The sequence below is a fragment of the Haemaphysalis longicornis genome, unplaced genomic scaffold (assembly GCF_048455015.1).
Source record: "Haemaphysalis longicornis isolate Haplotype H1 unplaced genomic scaffold, Haemaphysalis longicornis Haplotype H1 scaffold_7, whole genome shotgun sequence".
NCBI lineage: Eukaryota > Metazoa > Arthropoda > Arachnida > Ixodida > Ixodidae > Haemaphysalis > Haemaphysalis longicornis.
Genome location: NW_027526422.1, coordinates 84,521,880 through 84,538,157, shown reverse-complemented (window position 1 = coordinate 84,538,157; position 16,278 = coordinate 84,521,880). Strand labels below are relative to the sequence as shown.

Here is a 16,278-nt window from a genome sequence, read left to right as displayed (position 1 = left end):
GCTTTGATGGAACCCTGTAAGATATTCACCTGGAAAATTTCACGTGCTGTTTCTGTTGCAGCTCAATGACAATTAGTATAAAAAGGTAATATAAAAATAAAATTGTGTATAAATTCATGTGTGAAAACAGCAAGAAATTCGATGCCACCCCTGAAAGGTAGGCGGGTGTAACAGGGCTGAAATTTGTGTTGGGTGTATATTCTTTTTTTTTATTTCTATTAGCCTTTCAAAAAACTCTCCTGCAAATGATACGGAGTAGAGAAAACTAAGCTATTTATTATGTATGTTGTATGCAAAACATGGGAAATGAAACATCCAAATGGCAAGAAAAGAATGTTTCTCGTGTTTCTGAAGCTGCTACAGACACACTTCTTGTTCATGCCAAGTTTACTAAATCTCACTACTGACAAGTTACTTTAATAAGTGAGAATTTCAGATACCCTATACAATCGTTATTGTCCAAAAATTAAATGCTTATTCTCCTTTTCGAATAACAAAAGAACAACAACAAAAAAAGCCCCACGAAAGTGTAACAAAATTGCATTGCATAAACGTAATTGCTTGCTCAAACGGAATTACCACTTTACACGAAAAACCATTTGGTCTCAAAGGCAAGACTCCACAGAATACACCTTTACAACACCAAACCTGATAAAACAGAATGAAAACACCGACCAAAATAATTTTTTTTTTTTTACTAAAATAAGATATGTATTGGCTCCCACAGAGGAGCCTTGTTCACAACTCTGAACAAGGGTGTGAATAGACCATGAACAAGGCTCCAGTGCGGGAGCCCAAATGTACTTCACTGTAGTAAAAAAAATATTTTTGGTCGGTGTTTCCATTCTTTTTTTATCATGGCCCACCTCGACCAGACAGGCTTCTGTCAAGCCCTTGACTTCAACGCCAAACCTAACATAATCTTTCTGGTCTTCCCGATTTCCGTGCAATGGAAATCCCACCCCATTTTCTGGTACGCGTCGCTTTTCAGGCCGACCAGCGTTCAGCGGCCACTGCCACGTACCTTGTACTCGCTCGAGTCCTCGCTGCGGAAGCTGATGGTGTCCATGACCGTGCCGCGGATGGTGATGGCGCGCAGCTTGGGCTCGCGCTGGGAGAAGCGCTCCTCGAGGTAGGCCAGGGCCGCCCGCGCGCTCGAGCCCACCTTCTCGCAGTGGTCGGGGGGGCTCAGACCGGGCCGGGTGCCGCCGCGCCCGAGGCCGTGCAGCTCGTTCACCACTGCGCACACAGGGAAAGAGAGGGGGGCGAGGGGGGAAGAAAACATTTTTGCACACCTCTATGTCGACACGGAACTCGATATCTCAAAAGTTAAGGCATTAGTGCTAAACCCCAGCTAGCGAACCTTCTTTGAGTCTAACATAACCGTTACACTTTCAAATCGAGGCGAGTCAAGCGCTTCCGCAACGCTACCGTTCAAGAAGAGCAGATAGACGCGAGAGCCTGCATGCAACTTATGTTCGTAGTAGATGGTGCGGCAACAGCAGCGGAAGCTCCGTCCCAATCCTATTTGCTAAACCATCTAAATCATATTCCACGCTGGAGCGTTTCGCACGTTGCCAAATCACGTCCCAATGCCGGCTCCCCAACCACCAGCAGGTTGGCTGACCCGCGAGACACGAGAGGCGTGCGGCTAAGCCGAACTCGCAGGCTGAGCAGCGTTCGCCCCCGTGCGGGTCGGTCAACTCGGAGGGGGGGATAAATAATAGAAAAGGTGAGCGCACAATCTTCAAGCGGAGCAACAGCAGTGCGCAATGAGAGTCCAACCAAGCTGGTTCGAAGCGCGCGCGGCCCGTTCCGTTCCTCTCTGCCCATTACCCAAAGGGTCATCACGAGCGCGCAAACAAGGCGAGCGTTCCGTGAATTCTCTACCCCCCCCCCCCTCATCCCCCGTTCCTTTCCGACACCCTGTGGCGAATAATAAGAAGCGGCCGCAGAGCGGCTTCATTTAATTTGCACGAGGCGGCGAAGAGGGAGCCGACGCGCGGTCAGCCGGAGAACAAACGGCACAGGGAGGCAGCACAAAAGAGGTGGCGGAGAGGAGGGCGCCTCAGCTGAGGATGAACTCGGCGGCGGCTTCGTTAGCGTGCAGGTCGTTAAAAGGAGAGAGCACGCGCACACGAACGCGTCAACCCGCACCACCCGCCGGCCGATGAGTGAAACCGGCGCGGACCAGATCGCCACGGGAGCCATTGCCCTTGGCCGCGGAAGGGACGCTCAGAGAACGCGCCGAGCGATGATAGCGGGACGCTTAAAAAAATGCGCCTTCCCGGGCGACGAACAAACGGATAGGCGGAGTTCTTCGTGGACGCGGCGGTCGCTCAGGGGGTTTTCAGTTTTTCGGACAGCGCAGCGATTAATTTCACCTCTTCGGTATAATTACGCCAGAAAGAACACCAGAAATACGCACATAGTGGCACAGGTCGCTGCGCGGATGCACACACATTTGTGGCTCTCCGCCCTGAACACAAGACCGTGTCCAAGGCCACACATCACTTGGCAGAGCGGAGTTAGAAACGGCGGGTCAGGTCGGCACACGCAACCGCCTCGCCCAGATACTTTCAACTATTTCGGTACCAAGTACACGAAGAAGGGATTCTACGTTTTACCTCCAAACTCCCCGGTCGAAAAAAACAACTGCACTACTGCAGCAAGTGCCAACCATCAAGCGGCATAAAACAGGCGTAATAAGCGGATTCCTTAAAAGCAGAAATGCCCGCGAAGCAGCATTTTTTCCCCCGCAGTTTTCAGTCTAGTAGGAAGGACACACTCGGATGCCAGACGGCAATCATTTACCACGCGGAAGCAATATCCGCGCCTAAGAGGCAGGTTAGCTAAACGCATGATTAGGCTAACGTGTTCAGCTCCGAGTTAAAACGGCCCAAATTTGCGTTTTATTTAAAAGAGAACAGTGCGTTTAAGAAGTGTCGTTTCTACTTTACCATCCTCCTCGCACGATTTACTGACGTCGCCTGCGACCACCGACAGAGACACCTCTATGGCACCGCCCGGAAAGCACCAAACATAGTGCGAACACGTATATTCCTGTGCCTCGACCCCATGCAACAGGTTCGCATTAAATTTGAGAATACAGAGCCAGCATCAAATCCGAACGACAAGTTCCAGGGCGTTGCGTTAGTACGAGAGGCGGCCGCAATTCAGGAAATACGCAACCACACTCAATCCTCAATAATCTTTTTTTTTTCCTTTAGAAAGCACCGCGATTATTGTGCAACGCTTACACTTCTGCACTGTTCACAAGCATTTCCAACAAAGCGCACGTTGTTAGCCAGACACCGCATTCAGCAACAGCACTCCGAACGCAGCGAAAGCTTTGAAACAAGTGTAAACGTATTCATACCAGGCATTATTAATCATCACAGCCCCCCCCCCTCCCACCCCAGGCTGAATGAGCCTCTCGCAATGCCAAGAGCTCGAAACATTTCAATGGCTGGGCATCAGATATACGCATGCAGAAGTCGGGGGTTTGAAACCAGGGGTGGGACAGACAAGATGCGAAAATGAAAGGGGACGGGGGGGAGAGGAGGGGGGCGCCTTCCTGATATCAAAACGGTGGTGCCGCGTGATGCCTCGGCGTTCGCAGAAAGTTCGACACACATTTTGTTCATAATGTTGTGCCCCCCACGCGAACTGGAATCGGAAATGGGGAATTCGTGCACCGCAGACGGACGGCTTAGCAAATCCGGCCCCCAGGGTCAGGTCAGCAATTGCTTTCAGGCACCCATTTCACTTGCCCCTTTCGCACTAAACGCGTCAAAACTTTCGCTATGAGTGCGTTCAGTCGATTGTCAAACCTTCAAAGACACAAACCGCATACGAAGAACAAACCCATACGACGATTTTTCGCGCACTAAGTAAACGTATCGACGAACGATCTCAACGTAGACGGATGCGTGGTTTATGGGATATTGTCTCATCTAGAACCGTTCCTTTTTTGCAAGTTCAAGTAACCGCTTTGACACAAAGGAAGCCCGGCTTCACACACGCTCCATGTGTCCAGAGGTCTCATCGGAGCTTTTCAGTCGACCACCCGGTCTACGGGGAAATGCATTAGATTTATGACAGGACGCCATCGGCCCCACTACGAAAGCTTTCGCTCAAAAGAAAAAAATGCCGCACTATTAAAGCGAGTGGGCTCCGCGCTGTCAACGATTGCCTTCGGCAAACCTTCAGAACAAGAAACCCCTTTAACCACAGGTCGGCCTCTGTTTCGGTTAAATTGCACATAACAGTCAAAGCGCGGGGCGTGACCTAGCGGGTGCAGTGCGCTCCGTGCCGTTCCCGCCTCCAAAGTAATGCACCGACAGCTCTCCGAGACGAGTCTTGAGAGCACGCCCACCCTGGCGCAGCCGGACAGCGTGACGAGCGAAACAGCTGCGGAGTGAGGTCCCGCACTCAACCAAAGGCGAAGAAACATAACGGTCAAGTTCAAGTTTAAAAACCCCACTACTTCCCGACGCCGCACGTCATCGCTTGACCCCGATCGCCCGGGCGATGCAGTCAGAGCAACCTCTCCGCGATTCCGAAGACCTTCTCGGACGTAACGAGAAGACTTCCGAGCTCGTACTTTTCCCCCCGGAGAAACGCGGGAAGGGTAGAGGGGGGGTTCGGAAACGAGAGTTTAAACGGCCGAGCTGCATTCGCCCACACACAACTCTTGGGCGGCGTGCACGCGCGGCACCTTTTGAGATAGCACGCGATGCGCACACCACCAGGAGCGCGCGAAGACAAAGGCCTTGAAAAACCAGCCTCCTCTTCCGCTGGGAGACAAAAGGCGCGCGCGCGAGGCGGCGGCCTCGTCGCATAATGCATGCAGGCACGCGGAAGTGAGTGGCCGGAGACGGCGCGCTGTGATCTGTAGCAGCAGTACTCCCATTAGCCGAGACGGGACGGCTCTCGAACTTAGCGCGTGCGTGCATCCACCGCGCCGGGGTCGACGGCGCGACATCGGCGCCGCGCAGCGAGCGCATCGCGTGAGCGAAACCAGGGAGAGTGCGGCGTATAAACACACTATCGACGCGCACGGTCGCAAGCGCTCTCCACCGGCGGCACCCGACGCTGCTCCGAGGAAAACGGAACTCCTACAGTAGAACGAAGGCCGGCACGGAGGGGGTGAAACTACACTCCGGTCGGTTGCAATCCTGCTTAAATGTAGTAACGGGCATGGCGTGTCTCGTCCGCCCGAATCAAGGCCGACCTCCCATCCATCAACATCAAACACGCAGTCGAAGGTTCTTCGCACCTTTTTTTTTTTAAGCCCGCCTCTTTCTTTTCCCTACTTCTCTGTTTTTTTTTCTTTTCAGAGAAAGCGCGACAGCATAGCTTACGTAATTCCCGTTCTCCTTCACTTCTGGTAGCCGCTTTCGTGCGCAGCAAGGTAATAATACGGCGGAAAAGTACGTAGACGCCGCCAAAGGTTGTTGCCTCGGTGGCCGCCGGTCAACGTTACCAGGCAGCGGAACTCGGGGGAAGCCCTCAAAGAAAAAAAAAAAAATCTCGATACTCCCCCTTAAAGAGAGCAGAAGAAAAGAAGAAGAAGCTCGGGAGCAAACAAAGCGGGGGGAAGATGCCGCCGAGAGCGCTAAAGACAGACGGTCGCATCGCGTGAGCTTGCTCGTGCAACGCGCACGGAGGGCGTTGGACGGAGCGGGGTCTTTCTCGACGAACAAAAGCCCGGCCGGCCAGCGTACACACAACACACGCGCGCGCCGTGGGAGGTAGCGAAATTTCTAAAACGGCGCGTCCGAGGCGACGACAGAGGCCGAGGATTGCGACACACGATCGCCGCGTCCACTCGAGTCAAGGCCGGCGTCGCTCTCGCGTTTATGGAACGATGCCGGACTCGCCAAGTTGCGTGCACCGCTTGCCGATGGAAAGGAACGACCTTTGCAGCTAAAGGAGAGCAGATTGCCGACGACGGAATCAAGTAGACGGCTGCAATGCGCAGCGTACAAAGCTGGCAACCTGTGACGAAGAGAGCCAACAACCGGCTAAACAGTCGAAGCCCTACGCTTTCCAAAAGAACCACCGTTTATTCTTGGAAACGCAACTCGATACGACAGCGCAGCCAGACTTCGTTAAACGAGGCCGAACCAGTCGACTTAGGAGATTGCTGCCTTCTATTTTCCTTGGTCGCGCCATGCATCGAAATTGTTGAAAACTCGGGCGACGATCGAACTCTCAACAAGGGCGCAGCACAAGAACGACAACGCCAGAGAAAGATCAGGAAAAGGCGCTGAGGCGGGAACCGTGGGAGTATTCAATTGCCCAGTCTCAAGCGAACGTTTCCGGTTCCCAACCACGCTAGAACAACGAAATCAGCACCTCATCGTGAGCACCCTGCACATATCCTTCCCTCGTCCGTAAAGGCAGATTAAGAGTTCGCTTTCTCCGATCAATATCGCACTGAAAAGTTACGCCGGGTCGTAACCTGCCACGTTCCTTCCAACCCTTCCGCAGGGGCGTTTGATAAACGGAGCTTGGGGCGTGCATAACGCATCCTGCACACACCGGTTCTCCGTCCCTAATCCCACCCCATGCCGCGCAATGCTCGGACGATCGCGGCGCCTCGCAGGAGGGGGGCAAGACGCACCGGTCGCAGGTTGTCCGCTAACAGTACCTGCCACTGCAGCCCGCGCTGTCACTGCGCACGCGCGCTGCACAGAACCACTGCCGCCGAAGCCACTTTCTTCTTCTCGCCGCCCCGGGGCGAAGAATATAAGTGCGCTCGCAGGCGGCGAACAAAAGCAGCCACGGAGGGGCCCTGCCCGTTTAACGCTTCCGGTGTGAATGGCCGCTCCCCGCGAGCAGCCATTCCTCTGCCGGCCGACAATAATGGCCGATGCACGGCCGTTCACTCCTCCGCTCTCAGGGGGGCCAGAGCGTGTTCCGACCGCATCGATTTCACTTCCAGGGTGAAAGTGCTGCTGCTGCTGCCGCCGCCGCCGCTGCTGCTGCTCTACCCACGCCGCCACCTCTCCATTTCCCCGGCTATCTAGGCACAACATCCGATCGCCGCCTTTTTTCCTTACCACTTTCTTCCTCTAAGAAACAAGCGCGCTGAGAGGCGGCTTCTAAGCATCTGCTGGTGCATGTGCCGCGCTTCGCTCGGAAGCAGCAAGACGCATGGGTCGCGACAATGTCGCCCTCATGTCTGAGCGCACGTTGGGGGGCTGTCGAGCACGCCGGCATCGCTAGAAACCTGCCCTTCGACTAAACACGTGCGGGGAGGAGTTCGATGACAGCGTCGGAGCGGGATAATCTCATGGCGCGGCTCGCGGAGACACGACACTTTGTCGACGGAAAGCCGCCGACACTGCGGCGCAGTCAGTCAACTAAATCAGACTGGAAAATCGCCGGAATGCACCCGGTTTTTTGGGTACTGGTGAGCGATTACCGCTTGACCAACAATCGGAGATTTTATCCAGAGGCGTGATGGAAGCAACCGCAGATCGCACTGGGCAGCAGAGACAGATTGCAGTTGCCGCAACGACAGTTGCAGATTAGTCGCATGGCTCGCTTCCTGCTTTTAAAAAGGATTCTTTACTCGAACGCTTCCGGGCCGAAACAAGACGGTGACCCGTCCGCACACTGCGTTTTCGCTCGCCAACTCACTTTTCTGTACCCAAAGTCAGGCCGACCCAGATTGCGATGGCACTGATATAGCCCTTCGGTCAACCACCTTCCCGTTCTCGCCCGAAAACCCGAAAAAATAACGCGGCGAATACGTCGTGCACGGGCAGGGATCCGGGCATTTCGGTGCGGACGTTACGGTGCAGGGGCATTTTGGTGCGGACGTTTCTGTGCACAGACATTTCGGTACACGGACATCGCGGTGCGGACGTTTCGGTGCACGGACATTTCGACGCCGGACGTTTCTGTGCGAACATTTTGAGGCATGAGTTGTCCCAGGCATTCTTGTAACATTGTAGCTTTAATATTTTAATTTCGTCATGCAACATGATTTTGACGTTCAAGAGTTGTGTTTCGCCCGTCCTGCGCGGAAACGAACAGTAAACCAGCGCGTAAAACCCCATTTCGATAGTAGATGTTAAAAATTGACGTTGCTAATTCACTTCCGTTCAACCTTTCTTTTACTTTAGCATTCATGTGAACAGCCCTAATCCTTTAATCTACATGTCCCTGAAGCGCTTTGATTGCACTTCCCCCAACGCTGCAAGACGCTACTGCTTTTAGTCCATTCCTATCTGATGATAATGATGATTTATATTGGTTTCCCCTTTGTAGCGAGGTGATGACATGTCATCTTACCAAAAAGGACTAATATACCTATGTTTTATACTCTTTGTTTAATACTAGGGCTGCTTAGGGCAGGCACAAAAAGCTTATTAGGCACAAAATATTATGTTTTCTGTTACAGGTGGTAACTGTCCTAGGCAATATTCCCCTCTCTGATTTTTGTCCACCAGCAGTCTAATCTTCTTTTCGACCCCTCGACAGCCTTGAAGTTAACTTCCTCGGTGCTACCCTTAAATCCTGGGGCTTCTGGAAGTCGAATATTTCCCTCTATATCTGGATGGATACCCTCTCATTCTAACACTATGTGCCGCATAGTTTCTGTTTCTTTTCCGCAGACCCCGCATACCCCATCATTTTGCGAATGGATACCCTCTCATTATAACACTATGTGCCGCATAGTTTCTGTTTCTTTTCCGCAGACCCCGCATACCCCATCATTTTGCGAATACTTCCCCACAAAGCTCTTAGTTCGCAAGCAACCTGCTCTAGCCTCAAAAAGCAAAGCACTGCCTATAAACTATTTATTAGATTTTCTACATTTCTTTTTTTTTTGGGGGGGGGGGGGGGGGAAGGGGGGGGGGGCAACTGAATGTTTGTAAAGCTGCTTTCTTTGGATAGAGAGAGTGTACACGTCTTTTATTTAGAGAAAATTGATAGAGAAAGCATTATGCCGCCGTAAACATTTGCACGCCGAAAAAAAAGAGCGAATATACATTAACGTCTTTTCGTAAATGAAAAAACATGTGAAAAAAAAGTTCAATCAGTTGGCTGCATAACAGGTGTTCCCTGAACAATGTATTACAACAAAAATGTACAGATGCTTAGTTTCTAAAAATATTCGGGGAAATCAAACACGGCATCAATCTTAAAACGCAATCACTGCGGTACATTGTTGTCCTTAACCCCCGTTATGCGGAAATAAAAATATAACGGCTGTTTCAAACAAGCATGCACCCGCTAATTCGGTCGCCGAAAAGTTTGCGCTCCGAAACGTCCGCGCACCGAAACGTTCGCAGCGAAACGTCCTGCACCGAAATGTCCTAGAGCCGCACGGGCAGGATGGATTGAAACAGCGCAGGCTACATGGAACACACGCGGCCTGGTGGTCAGCGGGTGGACGACACCGTTCCTCGGCAAGCACCGCTACTTACTTAGCCCTCCCCGTCAAGAAGTGCACGCGCGCACGGCGCACTAACGAGCACCGCATACCGACGCCTCAGTGCGATAACCGGTCGTCGATCCTGTAAACTTTAACGCCAGCGAGGCAGCGGAGAAAAGGAAGAGATCCGGCGATTATCTGGCCTTCGAGAAGCGACTCGGCGGTGCGATTTTGCGGGGAACGAGGAAGAGAAGCGGCGCCAGTCATTATCGCCCCGTTGCAACTTATCACAAAGGACAACGGACGCTGCTGCTGCTGCATATGCCCCCAGCGCGGCTTTTGTTTTAATGGTTCCCCCGCCGCTAGCTTACCCGACGGACACGAAGGGTGGGGGCTACCGTGATGGCGCGGGAGAGACCGTAAAACCCGCAGCGGTGCCTCTACCTCCCAGCCTTGCGCGTCGTGCCCGCGTGATAAACCTCACCCCTTCAAAGCTTTCGCCGTCCCAGACGCCGTGAGAAGAAACGGCCGCGAAGGGGGGACACGTAAATGGAACAACAACAACGAAAACAACGACGACGACGACGGCCATAAGGTAAATCCAAGTAACAGAAGCGGCGGCAAGTAAAACGATGACTGGGTGAGGGGGGTCGAAAAAGCGCCGTCCCGGACACGGCAGCTATGGGACACGAAATCGCTGCCCCCCGACTACCGTTCCGTCTTTCTCTTGTCTTTTCTTTTTTGCGTGTGTGCGCGCTATCATGCACTTCGAGTAACCTGTACCGTTGCATCACCCTCCCCGACTTTCGCGCGCGAGACACGGCGAGCGAGCGAGCGAGCGAGAGAGAGAGAGAGAGAGAGAGAGAGAGAGAGAGAGAGAGAGAGAGAGATAGAGAGAGAGAGAGAGAATCGCAGCGCCCACCACCAAGTGAACGTGTCGTTGGCCGCAACGCTCGGCGATATGGCAAGTCGACCGTTCGTCTTTGCGCGGACAGAGAGGGGCGGCCGATTAGTATTTCTCCGGTTCACGCCGAAAGCGACATGAAAAGTGAGGCGCAATAACAGGCCGCAGTAAAGGCACTACAGCTGTTAATGCCGTTTTTTTTTCTTTGTATACTTCTCCCCATCTCTCTTTCTTACTTGCCCACGAAGTGACATCGCAGCGACGACGGAATACACCCATGGGACGAATCGGAAGACCGCATGCCGAGACGCAAGCAGTTCTTTCCTTTTTATACATCCTAAAGAGGAATGTGGCGTTAACGCCTCCACGACATGATCCGAGGACGTCCCTCCCTGGCGTTGGAATAACGGGGATAGGAAATATGTACGGTCACTTGGACAATATGCTTGGCTAAAAACGTTATAGTTGCGGCGAAAATACGCAAAGTGCGGGAAAAAATGCAATGGAGAGCAGAAGAAAATATCGGCATGAAGTAAAAACGGGCCGAAACAGTATCAAATGAGATAAAATTTTCTTTTGCTCTTAAGTATGAGGACTTCCGCGATTCGGCCGGACGAGGCCAGTTCGCAGTAGGAACTTGATAAGAAATTTTAGCCGTTCCACAGAAAGAACAAATGATCAGAATAGCCTGTAAAAGTCGCACATGCGTGAATTAACAACGGTTAACCATGCACTCCGTAATACCGGGCCCGGCAGAAACACAGACGAAAAATGCCCATGTATTACTCATGTGTTGTGTGCGTGGCGCGCACGCACGCACACACACACACGCGCACACACACACACACAAGCGCCCAAGCTTATTATATGTATGTCTACGTGTTTTTACTTTTAGCCAGTACGAAGATTTCTTTTCCATTTTTGCAATCTAAGACTATTTGCAATCTGAAGACTATACTAATAGACTAACAACTAATCTTTACTCTTTCCACAATTCCCACGCTGCTGTGAGACTGCACAGCCACAGAAAAAAAGTAGTCTCCCGTTGAAGCTGCTGAGAAGCGCTGCTAATTACAAGCTGACAAAAACCATTACAAGAGAACGTGCGGACGCGTGTGGTTTAAATTGGATTGAGCAACACGGTCGGAAATGGAATAAAGGATGCGCAAGCCATAAATATAGCTACGGCGTTCATTAAGGTGTCTACAGGCGTTTTACCATCGCCTCCTGTATTTTTACAATGCCAAACGCATCAGCCTGGACCGGCCAACCAAGCACTCTCCTTCTACTCCGGTCACTCTCCCCCAATCGGTAGCCTTCCCAGCGCTTTAGTCACGTGACCGGTTCATCTTAGGAACGCGTGGTAGAAAGCGCTAACGTTGGCAAAACGTGCTCCGCCGCGGCTCTGAGCTTTCTAGCGCTGGCGCGAGCGCCATTTCTTTGACAATCTAAAACATCGGTTGCCTGGGCAACCAAGCACAAGCCGCTCTCGAAGTCAGTTACGGTTGCGTGATACCGGATCAGCTCGGGGCTCCACCTAGCGACATGTGGGCACTGCAGGCGTACCACTCACTCCCATTGGTAAGCGCGCGATGCGTTTGGCATTGTAAAAATTGGCGGCGTATCTGCTCCTTTCGTTGCAAATGTCGTCAAAAGACGGTAGTCTTTGTAGACATTTGCCAAGGAAATGTCCCCCTTCGCTTTCCCGCTCACCTGTCATGCTGTTTCTGTTCCGTCGCGCTCATCCCAAGGTAAACACACTACTGCTCAAGGCGATTTGAATTTACCGCGTTCCACTGCTACAGGCCTGGTTCCTCGATGCCTGCGCTGCAGTACGGCGGAGACGCGCGCGTATCGAGGCGGCCGACTTCAAGGTTTATAGAACCGCGTTGCCGTGCTCCACGTGCGTTTCAAGCAGAACGTGAAACCTAGCTAGTGGAACCTTTCTTTGCTGTTGCCGCGTTATTTCTCATATGCCGCCAGGAGGTGGAGCGGGCAACAGCAGGCGGTACGCGTTGTTCTGCAGTAGATGTAGAAAATCATCTGCTATCGAAAAACCAAGCATCCAGGAATTTTTTAATAAAGGAACAATGTAAATATCCCTTGTGTACTAATTTCCTGTCTTATATTTGCGCAATGTCTTGTTCTTGTTCAACAAAGTTGACAAGTATGAACATATAAACCGGGCTTAGACGTTTACATTTGGCTGTGAGTATAAAGACTTGCGCAGTAAGCATTTTACTTTGGCCGGGTGGCTGAATCGAGTTACAGACAGACAGACGGACAGACATACAGACCAAAATTTCTAAGTTTAGTAACCCAAGAAAGAGTATCGTCTTTAAAAAGACAAACAGAAGCAATGGAAACCAATCGAACTTTGACTGCGACGGGGTCCGCCAAACGCCTCCACGTCGACTCGGAAGAAAAAGACAATGCAACAGGAGACGCCAACATCGGAGAGCCACCATGCAGTGAAAGCAACAGGCTGACAGCGCTGGCACGCAGGTGTGCGTCCGCAAGCATCGGCGACGCTTCTGTGACGTCATAGGATCTCTGTTGCGTGATTGGCCGAAGACGACCAAAGCTACCGCCAGGGAAGCGCGACCGGGCGATTGGAGTGCGGCCTCTAGTCGCGTTTGATCGACTCCCTCGAATTCTGACGTGCAATTACACCGGCAACTATTCTAAATCAAAGCTTTACCACCCTCGTCCAGCGGTTACGCCGCGGATTCGCAAGTTCACCTTTTTACCGCAGACACACCCCCTGCGACACGCCCCTCGAAGCGCATCGCGCGAATCACCGGGCCCGCTTTCGGCGCTGCGCACAAGGTCCCGTTTTTAGTCGTTCTGCTCAACTACCGGCGGCGGCCGCGGCGGTCCGGCCGCTCAGCTGATGGCCAGCCGACCAACCCCGCAGCGTCCCACGCATGCGCCGCTGGGTCGTCTCGGGCACGTGTCCCGTCTTGCGCCCGGGAGAAGAGGAACGCCGCGTTCGCCGTGAATGATAGCCGGGCCGGGCCTCCTCCTGTGAGCGTTGCACCGAACCGAACGGCTTTGGGCCGTGATCAGCAATATAGCGACATCGATGGTTAACCAAGAGAAACCAAGATTCAACCAGACTAAGCCACAGCCATTTTTTTTAGTGCTGGTTCCTACTGCGCCACTGCTGACGTGGAGCGCGTAATTTGAAAGTTTTCAACATTTCTTGCGTTTTTTTTTTCCGCGTTACAAACAGGGTCTTTCGTCGCTGGAATAGACCTGAATGAGTTAGTTACCAAAGGATAGTTCCTTCGAACAGAACAAGGCTGTATGTTGTCTTTACGGTCTCCTTAAGTTACTCCAGCCACATGCGAGGAGCATACGCGGAGTCACCTGAACTCTTCAAAGGGCAACAAGAAGGGTCCCCCAACAGAGCACGGTCGTGCACGCGCACCGAGCTCGGGGCACGGTCGTTATTCAAGCTGATTGCATCGCTTCAGGAAGAAGCGCTGCCGGAGGGAGTAAGCATACACGCAAGCTCGCCGGCGAAAGTGACCGACGATCTCATTTGAGTCGCGACGCGAATTAGCCCCATGGCGCCGCCGTGCGGAAGTCATTCATGCACCGGCGCGAGGGAGGGAGGAACGCACCCGCGGACCTCCAAGTGCACGCATGCACGCTGGCCGCTCTTATCCGCTCGGCCCAGGAGAGGCCCGCAAGAAGACATATCGGCCGGGGCCCCGGCCAGACCTGCTCGGGAAGAAGGGTTCGTTGCGCGTCGCCCGGTCGCATTCCTCCGTCCGCGCTGCACGCGAGAGAGCTTAGCAAGCACTCTTTTCCCCGGCAGCAGCAGTGTTATTACTCCTTCGGCTATAGGCCCAGCTCGGCCAACACTTTCGCTTGTCGAACATAACTCATCGGGCTTATACACTGCGGGTCTCATTCGCGACGTGTACACGGTCGCCGCGGGCTAGGAGGCGCGCCATAAAGACGTCATTTGAAGGCCGCCGACGATCAGCCTTTCTCGCGTCCGGCAATTCAAAATGGCGGCCAGAACCGGCGCGCTCTCGCTGCCAGCTGCAGAGCCGTGCTTACTAATTGCCTCCCGCTACGGAGGCCTCATTTTCGACCCCCCCCCCCCCCCTTAAAAAAAGCGAATTAACAATCTTTCGTACGAGTCGTTGTCGTTACTTACTTTGCAAATGATTTCTGCGCGTCTCTCTGTGAATCTCATCTAGTTTTGAAGCGTATATGGTAGGCATCTCGTTCACCCTTATATACTCATAGCACAGAGGCTAATCGACTGTTCCACAAATGGCCGGTCCTGCATATGCGCACCTTTTCGCGGGCGACTTTGATATATTTTACTTCGTTCATACGATCCTCCCACCTCGCAAGCTTGTTTTCTTCTTCTCTCAATTACCATGTACCGAAGAGGAAACGCGAGAGGAGCGCTGTCTAAAAATGCCCGTTTTGAAATTGGAATAAAGTGCGGAAAGGCGGACAGTGGGTGAACACACACGGTGGAGAAAATAGCCCAACTTTGAACAAATACAAAGGAAGAGGAAACAGTAGAACAAGCGCTTAACTTAAATAGTGCTTGTCCTTGTGATTCCTCCACTTGTGCATTTGTTCAAAGCTGCGCTGTTTCGACCCCATGAACGATCATCAACTCGTCCAAATGTTAGCACATCTATCTCCTGGATTGCCACACCTCCGGTTGTCCTCCAACTGCGAGAATGCAACGCGCTAAAAGCTTTAAAACTTCAGGCAGGACGCTCACCGACGATGGGCACGTAGACGAAGAAGTGTCCGTCGGCGACCAGCTTCTGGACGAGCGGCAGGTGGTCGATGAAGCAGTTGGTGTCCGGGATCAAGATCCGCGGCCTGATCTCCAGCACGGCCGCCTGCTTGCTCCGGTGCTCTTGCAGGACAGCCTGTCACGGGATCACCAAAGAAGACGGGAGAGAACGCACTTGACCACAGGTCGTGAAGGCGAATCGAGAAAAGCTGCCAAGCCGCGCCAAACAGTTTCTCAACCGCAAAGAATCCAAAACGGGAAGATTGACTCGCGAGAGCAAACAAAATATTTCGTTTGTTTCTTCTCGGCATAAAACATTTCCATCGTGCCTCAGGGCTAAAACTTCCACTTTGAATTAGGTGTTGTCTAGAAACTTTTGACAGAGGCCGCACCTTTCTAGTAACAGAAATAACAAAAAAAAATCGCTTCGTTCCACACATCAGTGAAGAACGGGTTACCCCCTAGACGGCGAGGAAACCGGTCATGACGACGACGATGCCGTGACGAAAGAACGGACAAATAAATGTTACTAAAAAAGCCACGAGGATTGCGCAAAAGGACGACACATGGGGAAGTCAATAAATGTTAGCCTCGAGCCATGCACGCGTAGTATTCTACGACAAAAACCTAACCTCGCGACAGACATGGATGAGGCTGTAGCTGTACAGGTATGCGCGCATTCCCGTTCATGGCGAGGATTGAGAGAAAAAAAAGATGACCGCCCCAGCGTGGTTTCTAGGGTCACAGCATTCACTGCTAGTTATAAGTGCCCTCTGTCACTGAAGTGGGTGAGGCGGTGGCTAAGACGGACCCTCTTACTGCGAAGCAGTATATGTCGACCCGCCACGTCTTCATTCCGGTGAAGCCGCTTTACTCGGCGCCGCTCCGGCGTTCCTTTTCGCCACCGCCGGCCCCTATTTCACAAATGCTATTTGTCGGTGTCTTTCACGTTTAGGCACGAGCATATACGCGGTTGCCGGTGTGGGCGTGCACGCGAAGCTATAGGTTTCATGCCCTCACTGATGACATGTCCGTTCTGCTGGCGGGACGCCAAACAGCCCAATGCGACGTGTCTAGTGTCTTCACTGGTCGAGCGGATGGGGTTGCTCGGTTGTGTGTTACACAGACAGCAAGATGCTTGCAACGCGGAAGGAAAACAGACAGCCCCATGTTTGTTCGCTAGAATAAAACTCGAGT

General features: G+C 52.5%; 1 protein-coding gene across 2 annotated transcripts in view; it reads right to left on the bottom strand.

Moving 5' to 3' along the window:
- Nucleotides 1-16,278, bottom strand: part of LOC144146026 (telomerase-binding protein EST1A-like) — a 91,914-nt gene that overhangs the window by 5,357 nt on the left and 70,279 nt on the right. For both annotated transcript variants that reach the window (XM_077677940.1, XM_077677941.1), the window contains exons 16-17: nt 15,064-15,217; nt 1,025-1,239 (exon numbers count right to left, since the gene is read on the bottom strand). In XM_077677940.1, the coding sequence (XP_077534066.1) occupies nt 1,025-1,239; nt 15,064-15,217 (369 nt within the window). The remainder of the gene's footprint in view (nt 1-1,024; nt 1,240-15,063; nt 15,218-16,278) is intronic.